This window comes from Vipera berus (assembly GCF_964194415.1).
Source record: "Vipera berus genome assembly, chromosome: 2".
Taxonomy (NCBI): domain Eukaryota; kingdom Metazoa; phylum Chordata; class Lepidosauria; order Squamata; family Viperidae; genus Vipera; species Vipera berus.
Window position 1 is genome coordinate 111,523,457 of NC_138203.1, and position 22,419 is coordinate 111,545,875.

At 40.4% G+C, this 22,419-nt stretch overlaps 1 protein-coding gene across 2 annotated transcripts in view; it reads left to right on the top strand.

The window, feature by feature from the left end:
• The window catches only part of PHC1 (polyhomeotic homolog 1), a 159,935-nt gene that overhangs the window by 74,568 nt on the left and 62,948 nt on the right, over positions 1 to 22,419 (top strand). For both annotated transcript variants that reach the window (XM_081317586.1, XM_081317585.1), the window contains exons 4-9: positions 6,714 to 6,791; positions 7,554 to 7,703; positions 11,707 to 11,862; positions 12,803 to 13,304; positions 14,106 to 14,902; positions 15,363 to 15,507. In XM_081317586.1, coding sequence (XP_081173712.1) covers positions 6,714 to 6,791; positions 7,554 to 7,703; positions 11,707 to 11,862; positions 12,803 to 13,304; positions 14,106 to 14,902; positions 15,363 to 15,507 — 1,828 coding nt within the window. The remainder of the gene's footprint in view (positions 1 to 6,713; positions 6,792 to 7,553; positions 7,704 to 11,706; positions 11,863 to 12,802; positions 13,305 to 14,105; positions 14,903 to 15,362; positions 15,508 to 22,419) is intronic.

The following is a 22,419-nucleotide window of genomic DNA, read 5'->3' on the forward strand; positions in this document are numbered from 1 at the left end:
CAGTTAGAAATGAACAAAAAAAAACGTCCAGTGACACACGGGACGGCCAAAAGGCAGGGGCCGACAGGGGAAGCTTCTGAGATGCCCAGCGACACCCCCCCGGGCTAGCAGAGGTGGCGGTGGAGCAGGGCAAGGGGAGATCTGCCGGGCAGGGATGAGGCAGACCCCGGGGCACCCCGAGACTGGCCACCCCCACCCGCACAGCAGGTAGAAAAAGGACCCACTCACCTTTCCAGTCTTCCTGTCTCTTCCTCCGCTGCCGCCACGTGCAGTCCGAAGAAGCAAAGAGGTTTGTGGGCAGTCCCACAAACGGCTTGTGGGCAGTCCCACAAACCAAAGAAGTTCAACCAATCACTTCAAACTTTGTGAGGGTTTTTTTTGTGAGCAGTTTGAATTAATTGATTGAACTTTTTTTAGTCCCACTTTGTTTTGAAACTGCACATGGTGGAGGAGGACTGGGAGCTGCAGGAGACGACTTAAAGAGCCTCATGCGGCTCCGGAGCTGCGGGTTGCCAACCCGTGACCTGCACCCTAACATATACATATTAATCACAATATTATGTGTCAATAGTACAATGTCTGGGACTTCCGGTGGCGGCGCGGCACCGGAGACAGCCGTTTCGGGCTGCCCGCTGCTCAGCTAAGTTGTTTTCACCCGAAACAGCGCCGATCAGCTGTTCGGGTGGATTTGAAGCCCCCTCCTCGGGAGAAGAGGAGGGGGTGAGGCCCCAGGTAGGGGTTGAGTTCTCCGGGGCCGCCTGAGCTTAAAGCTTGGGCGGCTGAAGGATTGAACTCCCCCGTAGCCTGGGTTGCTCCCAGCTGTTCAGCGTCTCTGCTCCGGGATTTTTGGAGCAGAGCCAGGCGTTTGCGACCACCCCTGCCAGAAGGAAAGACCTTGGAATAAAAAGGAGCAGGCAGAGCGGTACAGGAGGTCAAGGTGAAGAGGACTTTTATTTTTACTCTCTAGCTTAATGGACTTTATAAACTTAAAGTGAAAGTGCGTCACAAGTGAAAGTGAAAAGATGGCGGTTAAACCTCCCTCAAAAACTCTTTGGAGTGCGGGAACTTCCCCGGTGCAACAGACATCGTTGCAAGCTTTGCTTCCTCCTGCTGCATTGACATCGAAGGATTTAGAAGATGCTTTGGAAAAACAATCCCAGGTAATATCAGAAATTCTGGGTGACAAGTTAGCAAAGGTGGAGGAGAAACTGGAGAAATTGGAGGAGAGGATAGAAGAGAAGTTTAGTGCGATGAGGGTAGACATTTTGTCTACAGTGCAAAGCGTGGCTGAATGTGTTCAAAGTTTGGACGAAAAAGTGGAGGATCTGAGTCAAAAGAATGCTATATTAGAAGTAAAGGTACTGGAGAATGAAGATTTAAGGGATAGAATGGACGGAGAATTGAGTCTTGTCCAGTATCACCAGATGCAGCATGCTATTAGAATCAGGGGCTTAAAAGAGAATCCTAAAGAAGACCTAAAGCAGCTGATTTCTGAGGCTTTGGAAGAAGTATTGGGTCAGCCAGCATCTGAAATAAAGGGATGCATGGATAAAGTTTTTCATGTAAACTCATGGATTGCTAGACAGAGAAAGCTACCTAGAGATGTGGTGGTTTATTTTATAAAGAGAGAAACCAGAGATGATGTTATTCAAGCCTCCTATGATACTAAAGTTGTGATTGCTGACCAAGAAGTTTTGGTTTTAAAAGAAATTCCTCCAAAGATTCTAAGGAGAAGGAAGGATTTTGCATTTCTCGTGCAAGAACTTAAACAACGTGAAATAAAGTTTAGATGGGAGATTCCTGTCGGATTGGTGGTGATGCATGAAGGTAAAAGATACCGTCTGGTTACTGTGACACAGGCGCGTGACTTCTACAATAATGTTTTAAAAGCGACCCCACTATCACTTCTGGAAGCTGCAAAGGGATTTGGAGAAGGGAAATCGCAAGAGGCTGAAGGTGGACAGAAAGAGGAGAATGGTGCTGGAGGGGATCAAATTATAGCCTCGTCGGCTGTTGCTGGAGAGCAGAGGGTGACACGTGCCGCTTTAAAACGAGCAAAACAAATAAAAGAGCAAGACCAACAGAAGTTTATGGAACTTTCAAAGCGTACTTACAGTGAAGCAGTGGGAGGAGCGCGGCCCAAAGAAGACAGAGGGGCTATTAAAGATGTGCTCCAACAGCTTTGGGATGCCACGCATGGCAACTAAATTTCTAACCTGGAATGTTAATGGACTAAATTCACCACAGAAGAGAAAGAAAGTTTTTCAATATTTAAAACAATTCAAGATTGATGTTATATGTTTGCAAGAAACGCATATTAGGGCTATGGACCAAAAGTATTTATCCAACTCAAGATTGGGCACGCAATTTGTTGCCTCTGCGATGAATAAGAAAAATGGAGTGGTTGTTCATGTTAAAAGCGCTTTATCAGCGGAATTAATTGAAGCAGATAAGCATGGTAGATATGTTATGATAGATTTGTTGCTAGAAGGCAAAAAAACGCTTTTAGTTGGACTGTATGCTCCTAATCAACAGCAAGCTGATTTTTTTAGCTCACTTCATACAAAGCTTACTCAATTGGATTACAAATCGTTTATTTTTATGGGGGATTGGAATGGTGTTTTGGATGTACAGATGGATAAGGCTGGTTTTTTTAAGCGCTCTCCGAGTCATGCCAGATTGCCTAAATCTTTTTTTGAAATGAAGGACGATTTGGAACTGCGAGATATTTGGCATGACACTCACCTGCATGAAAAGGATTATACTTTTTTTTCTGATAGACATCAATCTTTTTCCAGGATTGATTTTATTTTGCTGACTAATGACTTTTTTTCTAGGATTAAGAAGGTAAAGATCTGTGCAAGAGCTATTTCTGACCATAGTCCAGTTTGGTTAGAGATCAATAAGGACAATAGAGATAGGCGCTCGTGGCGCGTAAATGAGAACTTGTTTAGAAATCAGAGAAATGTGGAAGAATGTAAACAGCGGATGAAGGATTTTTTTGAAATTAATATGAATAAAGATACTTCTATGGACATGGTTTGGGATGCTAGCAAGGCCTATATGAGAGGGGTGTTGATATATATGAATAATAAACACAGACGTACTTTGGAAGCCAGAAGGAAAGAATTGGAGAATGAAATTAGGGAAAAAGAAAAGGCCTTGATTTTGAACCCATTGGATGTGAAGACTAAGGAGGTTATTAAGCTATTAAGAGGACAATTTGACAAATTAATGGCTGATCAAGTGGCAACCAATTTGCGGTTTGCTAGGCATAATACTTTTTGCAATGCTAACAAGCCAGGTAGATGGCTAGCTTATAGACTAAGGAAAAAGCAAAGGGCTTCTAATATAGATAAAATTGAACATAAGAGAAAGGTTGTGTTTCAACAGGATCTTATTAAGGAAGCCTTTCTGGACTTTTATTCTAAATTATATGCTAAGGAGAAGATTAATGAAAAAGATATTGATGTATATTTGGAGAATGCTAGCATCCCGGTTCTTACGCAGGCACAAAAAGAGGAGATTAACCAATTGATAACAGAAGAAGAAATTCTTACAGCAATTAAGGAATTGAAGTTGGATAAAGCGCCAGGTACGGATGGTTTGACTGCGGTTTACTACAAAAATTTACAAATGGAGTTGATAAAGCCGTTAAAGGAACTGTTCCAGATAATTCAGAGAGGGGGAAAGGTGCCTCCATCTTGGAGAACTGCTTTTATCTCTTTGATACCGAAGGAAGATCAAGTTGCTACTCAAGTAAAAAATTATAGACCGATATCACTTTTAAATACAGATTATAAGATATTTGCTAAGGTGTTGGCTAATAGACTGATGAGGGTTCTGCAACAGGTGATTCATGGGGATCAAACTGGGTTTATTAGTGGTAGGCAAATGAAAAATAATGTGAGGCATATAGTTGATGTGTTAGAGTTTTTGGAAAGGAACAACCAGATCCCTGCGGCGCTAATTTTTTTAGATGCTGAAAAAGCTTTTGATCAAATGAATTGGCAATTTTTGATGAAAGTTTTAGATAAAATGAATTTTGGGGATAAATTTTTGCAACCAATTAGGGCATTATATCAAAAACAAACTGCCCGAATAATAGTTAAAAATAGTTTGACTGAAGCTTGTAATATTGAGAAGGGCACAAGGCAAGGGTGTCCGTTATCGCCTTTGTTATTTGTGTTAACATTGGAGATATTATTGATAAAAATACGGAATTCGGAAAGAATTAAGGGTATACAAATTAGAGATCAGGATTATAGATTGAGAGCGTTCACAGATGATCTGGTTGTTACGGTGACCCAACCGGAGAACTCTGTTGTGGACCTGATGGAGATAATAATGCAATATGGGAAGGTTTCTGGATTTAAAGTTAATGCACAAAAAACTAAAATTCTGGCCAAAAATATGACAGCATCGCAAAAGGCCCATTTAGAAGGATTAACTGGATTTGAGATTGTTAAAAGGGTCAAATATTTGGGGGTGTTTTTGTCACCCTCTAATACAAAGTTATATAAAAATAACTATGAAAGATTATGGGGAAAAATTCAAAAAGAAATGGAGAGCTGGGAAAAATTGCAACTGTCTTTGTTGGGGCGAATCGCAGCAGTGAAAATGAATGTCCTGCCTAAATTTTTATTCTTATTTCAAATGATACCGGTTCTTAAGAAAGATTCTAATCTGGAGGAATAGCAGTGAGGTATCAACAAATTTGTTTGGGCAGGGAAAAGGCCACGAGTTAAACTTAAGATTATGCAGGATACTCGTGAAAGAGGTGGTCTTAAAATGCCCAATCTTAAATTATATTATGAAGCTGCTGCGTTAGCAGGAATAAATGATTGGATTAATTTGACACAAGAGAGATTATTAAATCTTGAGGGCCACGACTTGTTTGGCTGGCATGCATATTTGTTGTATGATAAGAAGGTAGATAATGTGTTTAAAGTGCATATTTTAAGACAGGCATTGTTGAGAGTTTGGAAGAAGTATAGACATAAGTTAGATTGTAAGATACCATTGTGGGCAATCCCAAAACACGCAATAGAAAATATAAATGTTGGTTTTAAACATGATGTGACTACGTATAAGGAGATTTTAAGTCTGGAAAGAAATGTTTGGTGTCTGAAACCGTACAGCCTCTTGCGAGATGAGAAGATTATTCAAACTTGGTTTCAATATATCCAGCTACGGGCCAGGTGGAAAGAAGATCAGAAAACTGGTTTTACAATGACTGATGAAAATCTGATAAAGCAAATTAGAAATCAGGGTCCAGCACATATCAAACGGATATATCTTGCATTGATAGTAATTGACTCAGAAACAGAACTTGTTAAAGATTGTATGATAAAATGGGCCCAAAATATCCAAGAAGTTATTACAATGGACACGTGGGAAAAGATTTGGGTGAGGAACGTAAAATTTACACAAGCTCAAAATTTAAGAGAGAACTTTTATAAAATGTTTTATAGATGGCATTTAGATCCTAAAAAGCTTGCAAGTATGTATCCGAATTATCAGCCCAAATGCTGGAGGTGCGGTGACGAAGATGCAACATATTTTCACATATGGTGGACTTGTAAAAAGGTTAAGGCTTTTTGGATAAAAATTTGGTGGAATATGCAGAAGATCTTCAAGCAAAAGATAAAGTTTTGTCCGCAATTCTTTTTGTTGGGTATAATTACAGAAGCTACTGTTGTGGACACTAAGTTGATGTTGAATTTAATTACAGCAGCAAGACTTTTAATAGGTCAGTATTGGAAGAAGGAGGAATTGCCGACTATAGAGGAATGGACTTTAAAGGTTTCTGACCTGGCAGAAATGGCAAAGATCTCGGCTTATTTGAAAGATCATTCGCAAGAACGCTATATTATGGAGTGGAAAAAATGGATTGAATATATCCAGAAGAAATATGGGACTAAAAAGTTTCATTTAGCATTTGAATAAGTCTTCCTTTCTATTTTCTTTTTTTTTCTATATGAAATATTAGTATTGTTTGTAGTTATCTTATATGAGCTAGAGAGTGATAGATTTAACAATTTATTGTTGGTAGCATATGGATGTTTATGATTGTTTTTTGTTTTTATATCCTGTACTTAGCTCTGGGAAGTCGGGGGAGGGGGGAGAGGGGGGGGAGGGGTAGGGAGGGATAGGTAGGGGAGGGGGAGGGGGATTGTTAAAGATAAAATGTATTTTAAAACTTTTCAATAAAAAAAATAGTACAATGTCTGGGTTACTGTACTGTACATGGAGCCATTTTCCAAATGGTTATGATGCAAAATATAGCCATTCACATATATAATGATATGAGGTATGTAATTCATTCATATAACAGTTGTAGGCTGCATTGATAGTGTACCATTAGATATGAAGTTTATCCATCTGCATTTCTGTCTGCTGAGCTTTGGGCCTTTTTGAGAGTAGTGATGGGAGCTTTTGATTGTTCTTAATGATTGCTCACATGGTATAAATTTATGCCAGTTCCGTGACTGAAAAAACCTCAAAAATTGCTCAGAGTAATTGAGAATAACATAATGATCAAATCAAGAAATAGTCTGTAAAACAATTGAGGTCTCTATCATAGTTTGCCCTTTCAGAAAGAATATATACTAATGAAAAGTTTAATTTCTCAGTTTTTTGTGTTTTTATCAGGGAGTACTTAATGATATGCAGTATCTTAATTCTAATTTTTTACAAAATATTTCTTGTAGGCCACAATTGCAGCCAGCAGACAGGCAGGCTCTCCAAACACAAGTTCCCCTCAGCAGACAGCCACCACACAGGCTTCAGTAAGTAGAGTGACTCATGATTGTTTGGATACATTCTTGATTATGAACAAATATTTTCATACCTAAGTCTGGTATTTTGGAGCCTGGAAAAGGTGTTTGCTGAGTGAGTGAAGAAGAATATTAGAATGAAAATGGAAAGTATTTGTTTTGGAGAAATAATGCTTAGTGTGTGTAAATAAAGACATTTTTAAATGGGATACTTAAGTATACGAGGAGGAAACTGCAGTTCAAATTAGGGTCATCAGAAAAAAAAGTTTTCCTTTACAGCAGTTTTGGACTGACTTTGGTTTTGTATGATGGTATTGTGACTTAGAAGGCCATTTTGCATGTCTTCCAATTATTGAAATTTTGAGGATATTGTGAGAGATTTCTGAGAGTGCTTGTTCCCCATTTTTTTTCTTCTGTTCTCGAAAATAATGGGCTGTGCACCACCCATTCTTTTCTTTTTGATTCTCAGCTTCAGATCTTTGATTTTGTTTCATTACTAATAATTGCTCACAGTATATTAACTATGATATATGAAGATGATGAGAATTATAGCTAGCAATATTTGGACATCAAAAATAGGGAACTATTATTCCAGAACATATCTGAATTCCTGAAAGCTACAGAAAAGACATGAAATGAAAGTATGTGAGTAATTGCTCGACCTTCTTTGGTCTTTTTACTCACAAAGTTCAAATATTGTTTATTATTGCTTCCCTTTTGGTTTCCATTGCTATGAATTCCCTCTTCTTTGCTGATTCTTTTTTCATTTTACAGATCAACCTGGCTACCACATCAGCTGCACAGTTAATCAGTCGCTCACAAAGTGTGAGTTCACCTGGTGCCACGACACTGACACAATCAGTCCTTTTAGGGAACACCACTTCACCACCTCTTAACCAGTCACAAGCTCAAATGTATCTTCGGGTAAAACTGCATGCATTGTTTTCATTATAAATCTTCTTTTGTCGTCTTGTTGTAGTCTATCATGTCTCCCTCAGCCTTATAACAATCCGGCTGTGAGTTAGCAACCTCTAATCCCTTGAAAATTTCAATGTACAGTTGCAAGAAAAAGTATGTGAACGCTTTGGGATTACATGGAGTTTTGCATGAATTGGCCATAAAATGTGCTCTAAATGTCATGTAAGTCACAACAATAGAAAAACACAGTCTGCTTAAAATAATACTACACAAACATTAGCTGTTGTCATGTTTTAATTTAACATAAGATGGAAACATTCACAGTGCAGGGTGGAAAAAGTATGCGAACCCCTAGCCTAATGACTTCTCCAAGAGCTAATTGGAGCCAGGAGTGAGCCAACCTTGACTCCAACCAGTGTGATGATATTGGATGTGTTGCTGACAGCTGTCTTGCCCTTTAAAAACACACACCTATTTTGGGTTTACTGATCTCAAGAAGCACTGTCTGATGTGAACCATGCCTCGCAGAAAAGAGCTCTCAGAAGACCTACGATCAAGAATTGTTGACTTGCATGAAGCTGGAAAGGGTTACAAAAGTATCTCCAAAAGCCTTGATGTTCATGTGTCCACGCTAAGACAGACTGTCTACAAATGGAGAAAGTTTAGCACTGTTGCTACTCTCCCTAGGCGTGATCGTCCTGTAAAAATGACTGCAAGAGCACAGCGCATAATACTTAATGAGGTAAAGAAGAATCCTAGAGTGTCAGCTAAAGACCTACAGAAATCTCTGGCACATGCTAACATTTTTGTTGACACATCTACAATAAGGAAAACATTAAACAAGAATGGAGTACATGGGAGGACACCACGGAGGAAGCCATTGCTGTCCAAAAAAAATATTGCAACATGTTTGAAGTTTGCAAAAGAGCACCTGGATGTTCCACAGCACTACTGGCAAAATATACTGTGGACAGATGAAACCAAAATTGAGTTGTTTGGGAAAAACACACAACACTATATGTGGAGAAAAAAAGGCACAGCACACCAACATCAAAACCTCATCCCCACTGTAAAACATGGTGGAGGGAGCATCATGGTTTGAGGCTGCTTTGCTTCCTCAGGGCCTGGACGGATTGTTGTCATTGATGGGAAAATGAATTCCAGAGTTTATCAGGACATTTTGCAGGAAAACGTATGACCATCTGTCCGCCAACTGAAGCTCTGCAGAGGATGGGTGATGCAACAGGACAATGACCCAAAGCATACAAGTAATTCAACAAAACAGTGGCTTCAACAGAACAGAATACGCCTTCTGGAGTGACCCAGTCAGAGTCCTGACCTCAACCCGATTGAAATGCTGTGGCATGACCTTAAGAGAGAGATTCACACCAGACATCCCAAGAATATTGCTATACTGAAACAGTTTTGTGAAGAGGAGTGGTCCAAAATTACTCCAGATCGTTGTGCAGGTCTGATCTGCAACTACAGGAAACATTTGGTTGAGGTTATTGCTGCCAAAGGAGTGTCAGCCAGTTATTAAGTCCAAAGGTTCACATACTTTTTCCACCTTGTATATATACTGCAGGGACAGAGGATCATTTAGAATTTTATTTTCTATCACTTTAAAGACCCTATGGCACTTTCTGGGAACATTTTATGAGAACAAAAATGTCATATTTGTTTGAGTCTTAGCTGCAGCTCTTACATTTCTTTGAAAGCTGCTCTTGAGAAAATGCTCCCACTCTGCTGTTTAGAATAGCTGTGAAGCTCTTCATCTAGGCCTTCAGTGGAGTAGTTATACGTCTCCATTGTGTTTGCCATCTTTTTTTTCTTTGTTTTTTATGTTTTGTGGTAATTTCTTTGATTGTTGTAAGCCATTCAGAGTGACTGAGTTGAGTAATAAACAAGAAGTAGTTATGATTGGTTGCACAGTCTGATGTTTAGACTGGCTTTTATTATATTTATTACCGTATTTCTGGCGTATAAGACGACTGGGCATATAAGACGACCCCCTACATTTCCTGTTAAATTATAGGGTTTGGGCTATACTAACCATATAAGACTACCCCTCTTCCAACGCACACCAAATAAAAATTAAAAAACATCAGATTTGATTTTAATATGGTAATTTTAATTCAAATGCTTATGACATGCAGGTACTTAGTAGGAAAACTATCACTTATAAACATAAGGCTGTTTGTCATCAAACATGTAAACATAAAACAGTGCAAGTGGATTAAACTTAATAATAATAATAATAATAATAATAATAATAATAATAATAATAATAATAATAATAATAATAATAATAATAAGAAGAAGAAGAAGAAGAAGAAGAAGAAGAAGAAGAAGTTGGAAGGGACCTTGGAGGTCATCTAGTCCAACCCCCTGCTAAGGCAGGAAACCCTATACCATTTCAGACAAATGGCTGTCCAGTCTCTTCTTAAAAACTTCCAGTGTTGGAGCATTCACCACTTCTGGAGGCAAGTTGTTCCACTGGTTAATTGTTCTAACTGTCAGGAAGTTTCTCCTTAGTTCTAGGTTGCTTCTCTCCTTGACTAGTTTCCATCCATTGCTTCTTGTCCTGCTTTCAGGTGCTTTGGAGAATAGCTTGGCTCCCTCTTCTTTGTGGCAGCCCCTGAGATATTGGATCACTGCTATCATGTCACCTCTCACCCTTCTCTTCGTTAAACTACACATACCCAATTCCAGCAACTGTTTCCTATTTTCCTAATTCACTTTTTCACTTTTCCTAATTCACTCTAAAGCTTTCCCTGCGCAGAGTCTTAAGTAACACCAGCTGCCTGCAATTAGTGCAGGTTCTCATCCCACCAGGCTCAAGGTTGAGTCAGCCTTCCATCCTTCCGAGGTAGGTAAAATGAGGACTCAGATTGTTGGGAACAATAAGCTGACTTTGTAATAATGCTGCTTGGGGGGGGGTGAAAGCTCTAATAAGCAGGCATATACATAGAATGAAGGCTATTGCTAAGCACATTGATTTGTGCTTTAAATTGTAAGCCGCCCTGAGTCTTCGGAGAAGGGCGGGATATAAATGGGATTAAAAAAAAAGACCAAATGGGAGATCCGCTCCAGGTTTTCCAGCCATCCCGCCCAGTTCCTGAGTCAAATGTGTCCTTAGAGCTAAGCTGCTGCTCTGGCTACGCATTCCCCACCTGCCTTTCAAGTTGCTCTTGCATTCCCACCTGCCTACAGCTGCTCTTCAACTTTAGAAGGAAAGAAGCCCAGACCCCAGCCTGTAAAAAATCACAGACTGCAGCTTCTACTCCAATTGGTCCGGCTTTCCCTGCACAGACTAAATGGAAGATCCGCTCTAGGTTTTCCAGCCAGCCCTGTCCCTAAAGTTTCAGCACCTGGTGTATAAGATGACTCCTGACTTTTGAGAAGATTTTCATGGGTTAAAAAGTCGTCTTATACGCCGGAAACTATGGTAATATGATTTCTGTGTTCTTGTATCAGTAGCCTAGTTCACTTCCTTGTTTTTGAGATTATATGGAGAGAAAGCTATAATTTTAATAAGGCTACTTTTGAAAGAAATTTACTGTTCCTCCTCCCCATTGCCTCTTTGGGTATTGCATATTTGTGAAAAGCTAATAGTTAACTTGCTTGGTTTCAGATTTTCATTTTAGATTTAGAGAATATGTTCTCTTCATTCTAGATCTGTAATATGAAAATACTGTTTCTTAACTATCACAAATAGTAAAGGTCCCTTATTTTTGCTATCCATCCTTCACTACTACTTGTAAAGTAATGGGTAAATTATTAGGTATCTACTGTTGGCCTAATAGTGGGGGGAAATGATAACTTGCCCTCTGTAAATAAGTAATGTCTGCTTTCTGTTTGATGAAGAAAAGACTGCAAATACGGGATGAGTTTCAGTTGGAGACCCTAGACCCATGACAGATTATAACATTTTTGTTTTTAGTTCATTTTCTTTCTTCCTCTCTCTTTTACTATCCTATCTCCACGCCATCTAATCCTTCCCAAACAGCCGCAGCTGGGGAACCTGTTGCAGGTGAACCGGACCTTGGGCCGCAATGTACCTCTCACTTCCCAGCTCATCTTGATGCCAAATGGGGCTGTGGCTGCTGTTCAGCAGGAAGCACCTTCCACTCATGCTTCTGGGGTCCACACAGACACAGACCAGGTCAGTGATACCCTTTTCTGGGGTTCCCATGACCAGCCTGACCTGTCCTTATCTTGAGTATATAGTTAAATCTCACAATGTTGCTGGATAGAGCATTAATTGGATGCTGTGTCCTTGTTTCATGGTAGCATTCATCATTTATTACACACATCAGCTGGAGACTTCATTGTTGCAGTGAATTTATCCAGTTGAACAGCTATGTTAATGTTTGTGTCTGTTGTATCCTAATTCTCAGAATGATATGTACCATTTATTGCTGCAGTATTAAATAGCTACTTCTGGCATAATGTATAATAAATTATTAAATAAAAATTTGGAAAAAAACTTTTATGAAAGGAGATTGTTCAAATAAGGGGTGAGTGGGAATTAATTTGCTATATGAAATTGGAAACAAAGGTAATGATTTAACTAACATGATCTCTAGAGATTGTAGAATTACTGGCTTGTAATTCTAGCCTACTTGATCATGGAACACTATCTTTCTCATCACTTCTTGGTACATTGGAAAGATGGATGTGGGCCACACTGTTCTGCATTTTCTATCCATATTTATTTTCCATCTTAAATGGTGTTTCTTTATAAAGATCAACTTCTGCCAGTTGGAGTTGTAGGAATATGGAACAAGTAGTTATCAGAATACTGTAACATCATTCTGAAGTAGTTTGCTCAGAACTCTATTCATATGGGGGAAATAAATTTTATCTAGTTCTGCCCAGGAAGTGCCATGTGATTTTAACTTTAAAGAGAAGATATTAAAACTTTGCCAGAGTAACCAATTCTTTATAAATTACTTGATCCTCCTTCCCTGCGGTATTTAGCGATATTGGCTAATATCATTTTGGACCCAAGAGAAATTGGGCAGTTTTCTCACAGGTTGAATTTCAGGACATTGTGCCCTTACCTACAGTAATAGCTTGCTCTTTTTCCTTATATTTTCCAGGTGCAGAATTTGGCTATCAGGAGCCAGCAGACTTCAGCAGCTAATACACAACTCCAAGCTTCTACACCAAAGGCTACTTTGCCAGGGAATTCCCAGTCTTCAGTGCTACCCCAAGCTGCCCATGCTGGCCAGACCTTGACAGTAACACAAGCATCTTCTGGCAATGTAGGCCAGTCACTCAATCTCAGCCAAGGTGCAACAGGAAGTAATGGCATTTCTGGAGGTGTGGCCTCATCAGTAGGGAATCATGCTACCACTGGATTAAACCAGTCAACTTCATCTGGCCTGGCATCTAATTGCCAAAGGAAAGGCACTGGTGTGGTTCAGCCTTTACCAGTACCTTCTGCTCCCCAGGCAGTAACTGTGAGTCAAGGAAGTCAGACAGAGGCAGACAGTGTAGCAGCAAAGAAGGCTGAAGGTGATGGTAATGGGCAACAGACTGTGGGCATGAATCTGACCAGAACAGCTACACCAGCTCCAAGCCAAACTTTGATCAGTTCTGGTATGTTACATGTGATTGTTTTCTTTGTGGAAAGCCTGCCAATGCCTTCTTGAACCTTTTTGTATTCTTTGACAAGAATAAAATTCACTGTTTTTATAATTCCTACATGTCAAAGGAAAGATAGACTTCAATTAGGAGTAGCCAGTTGGTACTACTTACTATTGTATTGGATTAGATTGGAGGAAAAGCTCCATGGTTCTTGTTCCTGGTAAAGAGAGCTGTGTTTTTTCACACTGTCTTTATTAGTGACTGAGATACTGAACAGTTGTTTTCTGCAAGGATGAGAAATAAATCTAACACTAGAGCAACTTCTCCTTCTATACCAGTGATATCAAGGATTGGACATACACAATTCCTTTACAATAAGCAATGTTTCTCAATCTTGGCAACTTTAAGATGTGTGGACCTCATCATATGGCTGGCTAAAGAATTCTGAGAGTTGAAGTCCACCCACCTTAAAGTTGCCAAGGTTGAGAAATACTGTCATAGAGAAAAAAATGGTCCAAGAGTTTTTGCCTGCTTGATGGAAAGGGCTAATCTTTGATTTGTGAATGTCTTTCTTCATCAATATTAAGAAGAGAACAGAAGGAAAAGGTTCAAGATACTGTGCATGAATCACCTTTTGCAGTTAGATGAGTAGGTACAATTAAATGGTTTTTAATTTGCTAAGCTTTCTTGGCTTCTCCTTTTCTTCATCTTCCGTAATTGTTATCTTTTAGGGTGTGGGTATCTGACTTCATTTTCTTACATTACATTAAAGTATTTAGTGATGATGCTAAACCTTTTCCTTGCTGTTTACAGCCACGTATACCCAAATCCAGCCTCATTCACTGATCCAGCAACAGCAGCAAATTCACCTCCAGAAGCAAGTGGTGATCCAGCAACAAATTGCTATCCATCACCAGCAGCCATTCCAGCATCGTCAGTCCCAACTCTTACACACTGCTACACACCTCCAGCTGGCCCAGCAGCAGCAAGCTCCACCTGTGGCCCAACAGCAGCAGGGGCCAACACAGGTTCCACAGCAGGCCCCATCTCTTCATGGCCAACAGCAAGCCCAAACTCTTGTTGTCCAGCCCATGTTGCAGTCACAACCTCAGTCAGTGCAAGTCCAGCAGGACAGTCATTGCCAGACAGTCACTAAGACCCCTATCCCTATTCAATCAAAGTCTCTCATAGCCCCTTTGAAACCCCCACAAATTGGTGCTGCCAAAATGTCAGCCTCCCAGCAGCCCCCACCTCATATACCAGTACAGCTGGTAGGAAATCGCCAGCAAGGTTCAGCTCAGGCTCAGGCATTAGGTCTTCCTCAGATGAACACAGCTGTGCAGCCCCCCAGGGGTATGCCAGCTGTAGTGCAGCCAGTATCCCAAACCCTTATACCATCCTCATTAGCACAGATCTCTTCCTCTTCTTCATCTTCTTCAGTATCGTCATCTCCACCACCACCTTCTCTACAAGAAACCCTTCCTCCGGTCACTGCTGGAGCCAATGTGGCACAAGTACAGGGCACAGCACAGGTGAAGAGCACTACTTCATCTCCAATCCTTACTCAAGCAGCAGCCACAGCATATTATGTACAGCCGGTCCAGTTATCAGTAAGTGGCCCCTTGCCAGTGTAGTAAGAAACAGTTGGAGGGGAACAGGTATGATGGGCTAACTTTCCTACATCAAACTAGTCTGTTATTGATAAAAATTTCATTTTGCATCTGAGGTCTTTATAACACTTAGTTTGGGGTAGGCATGGCTGGCTCAGGAATTCTGGGAGTTGTAGTCCACGAGTCATAAAAGAGCCAAGGTTGCCTACCCCTGACTTAGTCAAATAAGGTGATGTTTAAATTGATTTCCTTAGGTTTCTAGATAGGTGAGACAGAAATTGTTGGTTTCTTTTGAGGGAAGGTACAGTTGAAAGAGATAGATAATCTCTATTGTCTGTGGTTCTTTCCATGCAGCCTTGATTTAATGGCTGGAATCTTGGATTTTAATAATACATAAAATAGATTGCAAAATATCTTCACTAAAATATATGTAACATTTCAAAACGTTCCTCCTATACAGAGCAAGCCCCAGGCTTTGGCAGTCAAACGCAAGGCAGAATCTGAAGAGGAGAGAGAGGATTCTAGTACACCATCTTTCCAGGCTGTCAGATCCTCTCCTATGGCTGAGACCCCCAAAATCACAGAAGATAAGGCTGGCTTTGGAGGTGAGGAGAGCAGAGCTACATTTTTCACTGTTCTTTTAATGGTTCACATATAAGGATTCTGTGCCTATGTGAAATAGAAAAATATTGGCAAGAGACCAGGCCAAGCTCTTCAATGTAGGAAGTTTATTTGCGCAGGTCCAGACTGCACTTGGCATGAAAGGGTCTGGACCCCGAAAGATCCACATCAACATAAATTTATACAGTTACATTAATCTGGTATTCATATGTCATATTATAGGCGTTACAGAGGGAGGAATAATATATGGTAATATAAGTAATGTCATATAGAGAAGTGAAATAAGCCACGTACACTTAAACAACAAAAGAAAAAGGAGTTGTCAGCGAAAGGGAGTATACATGTGATAAATGTCAGCCTTGGAAGATAAAAACAGGATGCATATGTCTGGGTCAAGATAAAAATACAGCTACTTACTTGCTAGTCTGTGAGCTAAGGGGAAGTAGGGCAAAAGTCAGAGGCCTTAGCTTTGAGAGCTCTGCCACAGCCTAAACCAAAGTTACAATCCTTCAGGCCATCAGACCTTCTGTCCAATCTTTGGGTAAAAAGGTTACACCTGAGTTGGTACCTTAGTTTGCACTATCTCATATCCCCCCTTTGTGGCCCTTCTGAATCTACCAGGAGGGCCACATATTCGCCACCCTGTTTGTCAAGCTGTTCCTTGTGAAAGTCCCACATCACCATTACCTGTGTGATGGCCCTTTGTGCTGCTATTAAGGACAACTTATTAGAAATAGCTTTAATAAAGATAGGCAAAATACAAGGATTATTTGCCCAGTTTTATCAATTTGAAGACAATAATTTAAAAGATTGAATTTTCCACACACTCCACCTTCTTTTGCTAATAGGTAATCCAAAGCCAATCAGTTTTGATAGACAGCTGTCCGGATTTTATCAGTAGTTTCAGCTAACAAGTTTAAGACATTATCCAGGCATTGCCCTGCCAAATCCACAACAGCCTGCAGCCTAATTATTGGTGTTCTGTAACCATCCTCCGATAGATACAAAACACAAGTTCCAGGCCTCACTGAGGGATCATTTTTATGCATTCATATCCTGAAAATACTGGGATACTACACTCCAAAATTAGAGGAGGGGGTGTTCCGTTATATGGGGCTTTTGCACACATTCCCTTTCTGTACACATAACCCACATACTTACAAGCTTCAAAAGTGGCTGGTTGCCTGGCTTGACAAGCATCCTTAGCAACTCTATCAAATGCCTGTGGATACTGACAGGGATGTGGTAAACTGTAATTCCAATATTCAGGATAAAAACTAAGTGGATGATTTCCATTACAATTTCCAATGCCTACAAGAAATGATTGAACAATCTGAAGTGTTTCCTTTCGCTTACTCCAAAGTCAATAATTGTAAATACAAACATTGTTACATGTGGTACAACACAATACACCCATAGCAGAAATAAACTTTTCTCCATTTTTCCCCCGTGCGTAGAAAGTCAGCTTCCAGAGTGACTTAGCAAGGGTTCTTCACTACTGTGCGTAGAAGAACCTATTGCCGGTAAGGTTCTAGCAGAGTAGCCTTTTAGTGAATATACTAAAGTTTCTTAAATAAGTCCAATTTCACTAACAAATCCTATATCATTTTCATTTAAACATTAACTTTGTAGGAGCCACTGGATCTTTAAACATCACCCATTCAGGTTCATCTGCTGCTTTGACCCTTGTCCAGTGGATCCAAGATTTAGATTCTGCAATCTTTACAGCAAGAGGAGAAAACATAATAACAACACACAGTCCTTTCCATCTGCCTTCTAATTGTTCCCGCTTCCAATGTTTCACCCAGACTTTGTCTCCAGGTTGAAAAGGAAACGTTAACTATGTTTCTAATTTAGGAGGGGTTTGCTTAGTCACATAATTGCAAAGCTTTTCAACCTGCTTTATTTAGGTCTTGTACCATCTCCAAGGTCCACACACCCCTTATGTCCCAAATCAGGCCACCCCATCAGGTTTCTTCTTAGTAGATCAGGCGGACGGGCAAACATTAACTCAAATGGTGATAGTCTATACTGATCACAGGGTGAACTGCGAATTGCAAATAAAGCCAAAGGTAAAGCATCCACCCATTTGAGATGGCATCAGGCAAAGGTACATCAGTCAAGTCTGGTCTACTAGAATACACACTTTCCAACACTTCCAAGCAATTATGCTCAACCTCAGTCTCTGTGGGCAGCAAGGTAGCAGGATTCAACCTATTCAATATAATCAACCTGATCTGAGGATTTTCAATTAAAATAGCCTGATACTTCGCTAATCTCTGTCCACTGATCCAGAGATGTCCCTTAGTATCTAACAATGACTAGATTAGATAAATACACCACAGGTTGTTGCCAACTCCCCAAACGCTGAGTTAGGACCCCAAGAGCTATGTTTCTGCTAGTATCTACATATAAATTGAAAGGTTTCTTTTGCAAGTTCGGTAATGCCAATGCGGGGCCCTGAGTCAATGCTAATTTAATATTAACAAAAGCATTCTTTTGTTCCTCTCCCCATTCCAATGGTTCAGCATTAGCACCTTTAGTGGCTGCACATAAAGGGGCAGCCATGAAAGCAAAATTCGGGATCCAAATCCTGCAGAAGCCTGCCATCCCCAGAAGACCCCTTAGTTGTCGTTTTGCGCGAGGCTCTGCCAACATAAGAACTGCTTGCTTTCTCTCAGGACCTAAAGACCGGCGCCCCGTCTGAATGTCATATCCCAAACACCTCACCCCCGGTTGCACCAATTGAGCCTTTTTCCTGGATACTCTGTATCCACATCATAATAGTAAGTTTAAGAGACACCTAGTATTACTCCAACAGGCATCTTTACTATTTCCAGTAGCTAACACATCGTCCACATACTGCAGAATAATATCCCCCTGCTGACATGGCACATAGCATCCAAGATCTGACTAACCTTGTGGATTGGGATCATGAAAAAGACATCCTTTAAGTCTATTACTGAGAATCACCTAGCAGTCGGCGGAATCAAGCCAAAATGAACAGGCACCAAAATCCCTGCTTTAAGATATTTTTGAATGCTTTCATATATCGCAGTGGTGGCTTCATTAGAGCATGGGTGCTGACGAATATGAATTGGCATCACTAAAGCCGTCACCTCCATTATTATCAGAAGGTGATGAGTTGCAAATCTGGGAGGGTTATTTTCTGCCCATATTCCTGAAACTTCAAATTTCCTCCATTTCTCCTCATTGTTTCCCTCAATGGTTGTCCTAGTTACCATGAGTATCCACATTGCTTTATTCAACTTCCGTCTCCCATCTGGCAACATTTACTTCACACTTTCTTCTACTTCCTATTTTTCTCTCTTTCCATATTTCTTATTGTACATTCTTGTTCCTTCAACATTCTAAGACTTGTTTTAAGGCATACAGTGCACATGTTTGTGCTGACCCCATTAATATCAGTAATGCATGTAATTCACAAGTCTGTGCAAACCAACTTAAAAGCAACCTTCCTTCTATTACCCATTCCTTCATTGCCCTTCTGTCACTCTGGCCCAACTTCTCTCTTTTTTACACGAGCCAACTGTTTCCCTTAGTTATTAATCAGTCCTCTACATTTCACTTCTCCAAAAGTATTGAAGACTCCATAAGCATATTCTCCTTTTCCCTTATTAACAACTTCAGCACTTGCTGAACGGCATAAAATTCACAGGTTAATGCTGACCAAGGGAGGGAAATTCTCCCAACTTCCACTCACATTTTCTCCCTCCCCATCTACTATCACACCTTCATTATGTCCTTTCTGTTTTCCCAACTACTTTGCTATGAACAAGCGGTTACCTCTTTTCGCCTTTCTGATACAAAATTGTTGTTGTTGTTAGTTGCGAAGTCGTGTCCGACCCATCGCAACCCTATGGACAACGTTCCTCCAGGCTTTCCTGTCCTCTACCAGCTTAACCCACACTTAATAAAAAATGCTAACCACCAAGACTTCCCCAAATGCCAATTTTAGACAACAATACTACTGGCTGCCTCTTTTTCCCACTCCTGGGTCAAAACCTCCTCCAAGCTATTTCGTTGACTACATTTACACACAAATTACCTAGTGAAAAGCCAACAAAGGAGCGCCCACCAAACTCTGTTAAAGCTGCTTTTCTAACAGTTTTCAATACAACCTTTCTTAATCAAACAGCACAGCTCATATATATATATATAATCCCCAAACTTTTCTCAAGGGTTGAAGTACAATTCCTTCAATTCTCCTAGATATTATTTTCTATCAGTGTGTCCCACACACAGGCATAAAAACAATAAAAAAAATGACAACAACAAAAAGCAACTCCAGAAAAATAAATAAAATAAACAAGATTAATAAAATATTCCGAGTTACTGAAATAGTTTTGTATCAAAGTCTAATACCAACTCTTCGCTCTTAATATAAATTTAGTCAAACGCCAAGTTAATCAGATTCCATTCAGATGAAAACAAATTTCCATTAAGTAGGTTAAAACATTAAACTTCACATGTATCCCAGCTTCCTCAAACCAGAATTCTACACCGGAAAAAAATAGTTAAAAAGATTAAACCCCCCTTTTCCTCTCTGTCTCTCTCGCTCTTAAAGCAACACAATTAGCAAGGGTGAGGAGACAGGAAAAGAATTACACAAAAATCTCACCACTAACAAAATAGTTTCCTCTTTTTCTATATTTCTATGAATCCTCTCACACATCTTTCATGAAACTTTTCATGCAAATGCTTATATTGTTTTATTTTACTTTTTAATAAACAAACAAAAGAAATTCTGCAGTCTATTGCTTCCTTCACAGTCTGTGGTGGGGGTGAAACTCTCTCTCTCACCCACAGAAAATTAGCATATCCATACATTCACTTCCATTCAAACTGCTTGCATAAACAATTTCACATACAGACATTTCATTTCATACTTTCTTCTGACAAATCAATAACTGATATTATAATTACAAGGAGCTGTTCAGAAGCCAATGAGCTCCCTTGTTTGTTGGTTGTTGTTTTTTTCTTTCTTTTAATAATAATAAGGCCTTTTTATTTTATTACTAGACACAACACAGATACACAGACAAAACACTACCTCCACACTCCTCTAACAAAAATGGACTATATATTGTCTAGGATCCATCAGGCACATAAATTTCCTTTATTAACGTATATGGTTAGTACTTGACATAGCCAATTTATAAAAACTTCGATATTTTGAACAAAATGCTCTAGTGCTTTTAATAGGATTTCTCAATGAGTTCCTTGGGCTCCTATCCCTCGAACTCGATTAGTGTCATTATCAACATCTGCGGGTTGAACTGGACTCACCACTGGCTGCTGGACTGGAACCACTGGTGGTGGGGCTTGAGGCACAGGGTGATACACAGGGACATGGGGGAGGGGCATTCAGGAATATAGAGAAACTCATGTTGGATCTGAGTCCCATTAAACAGACATGTTACTGGTGTCAGGACCTGTCTTCCCAATACTTGTCCTGACACCCCCTTGGACCTGTATTTTCTGTGGTCCAGGTACCGATACTGGACTATTTACAACAAATCGACCAGCTCCTGTGTCTACCAAAAACATTGTCTGATGACCCCCAACACTCATTATAACCAAGAACTCAGGGGGGTCTTCCCCAAGCCTGGTCCCCGTCAGTCAGTCCAACTTTTTCCTGCCAACCCAATTCCTTCAATGTCACGCACACTGTCTCTTCCCCCTTCATTCCCTTGATTTCCTCTTGCCCCTCGTCCCCTGTAGGGGAACCTGGGAGGCATTATCCTAACAGACCTGCCTCACCCTAACCCAGGTCTTCCCCTCCAGCCTTGTCCTTGCATCTCTCGCCTCGGGCATTTTCTTTCTTTTTGACTTTGTCCCTACACTTTTCATGCTTCCTCCAATAATTCACTGGTATTCTTCCCCAAAGCACCTTCCAACCTCCGCAACTTCTTTCTAATATCATCATAACTTTGTGCTATGCACCTCTCATTCAACATTCACACATATTCAAGCAATTTTCGCAAAAACCCTTCTGGACTTTCATCTGCTCCCTAAGTCAGTCAGTTTGTCTTAAGGGAGCCAAAAACTCTCGCTTTGCAGCTACTGCCTCAGCTGCGGCTGACCTTGTTGTCACTCCTACCGAAACATCTACCCCAGCTACTAACTCTTCCTCCCTTTCATCCTCCTCACCTTCACTTGGTTCACCACTTTCAGCTACTGAGCTTTCCTCCTCATCCTTGGGAGCCATCGGCACTTTTCCATTAAACTTTCTTCTCACTACAGGCTGTGCCTCTCCAGATGCTGCAGCCTGCAACCGCAGCTGCTGGTGGAGGCAAAGGGGGTGGTTGAGGCACACAGGGAGGGGGTCTGAGAATCACTTCCTCTCCTTCCAATAACACTTCTTTCTTAGCATCTGACACTTTAGTTTCAGATATGTTTATATCCTTAAACTGTTTAAACACAACACTCAACTTCTTTCCCATAGGTCTGGCAACACAAAGACGAATCATTTCTGCCTGACACTGTAACAAATCATTACTTCTCTCATCCAATGCATTCCCCCACTGGTCAATGTACAATGCACTGGTCACCATATTTTTTATCATCCCCAGCTAGGATTCCTCATAATGCATCCACAGTCTCACGTCTAAAAGAACCTTGTGGAGGCCATGCTTGTTCACACAGAAATTTCAATTGAATCCTATTCCCCTTTGGATATTTAGGATCACTAAAATAATCATCAAATCCTTTTAACATGCATGCCAACGGTGTGTTGGGCACACTCTGATGCCCCCCCATACTAATACACTGCCACTGACCTACGGTGCCGGACGTTCCAACGGTCACCAATAGGAATTGCAATGGCTTAACCTCCCACACAACCTAACACGGACTGCTTTAGGGACGACGTT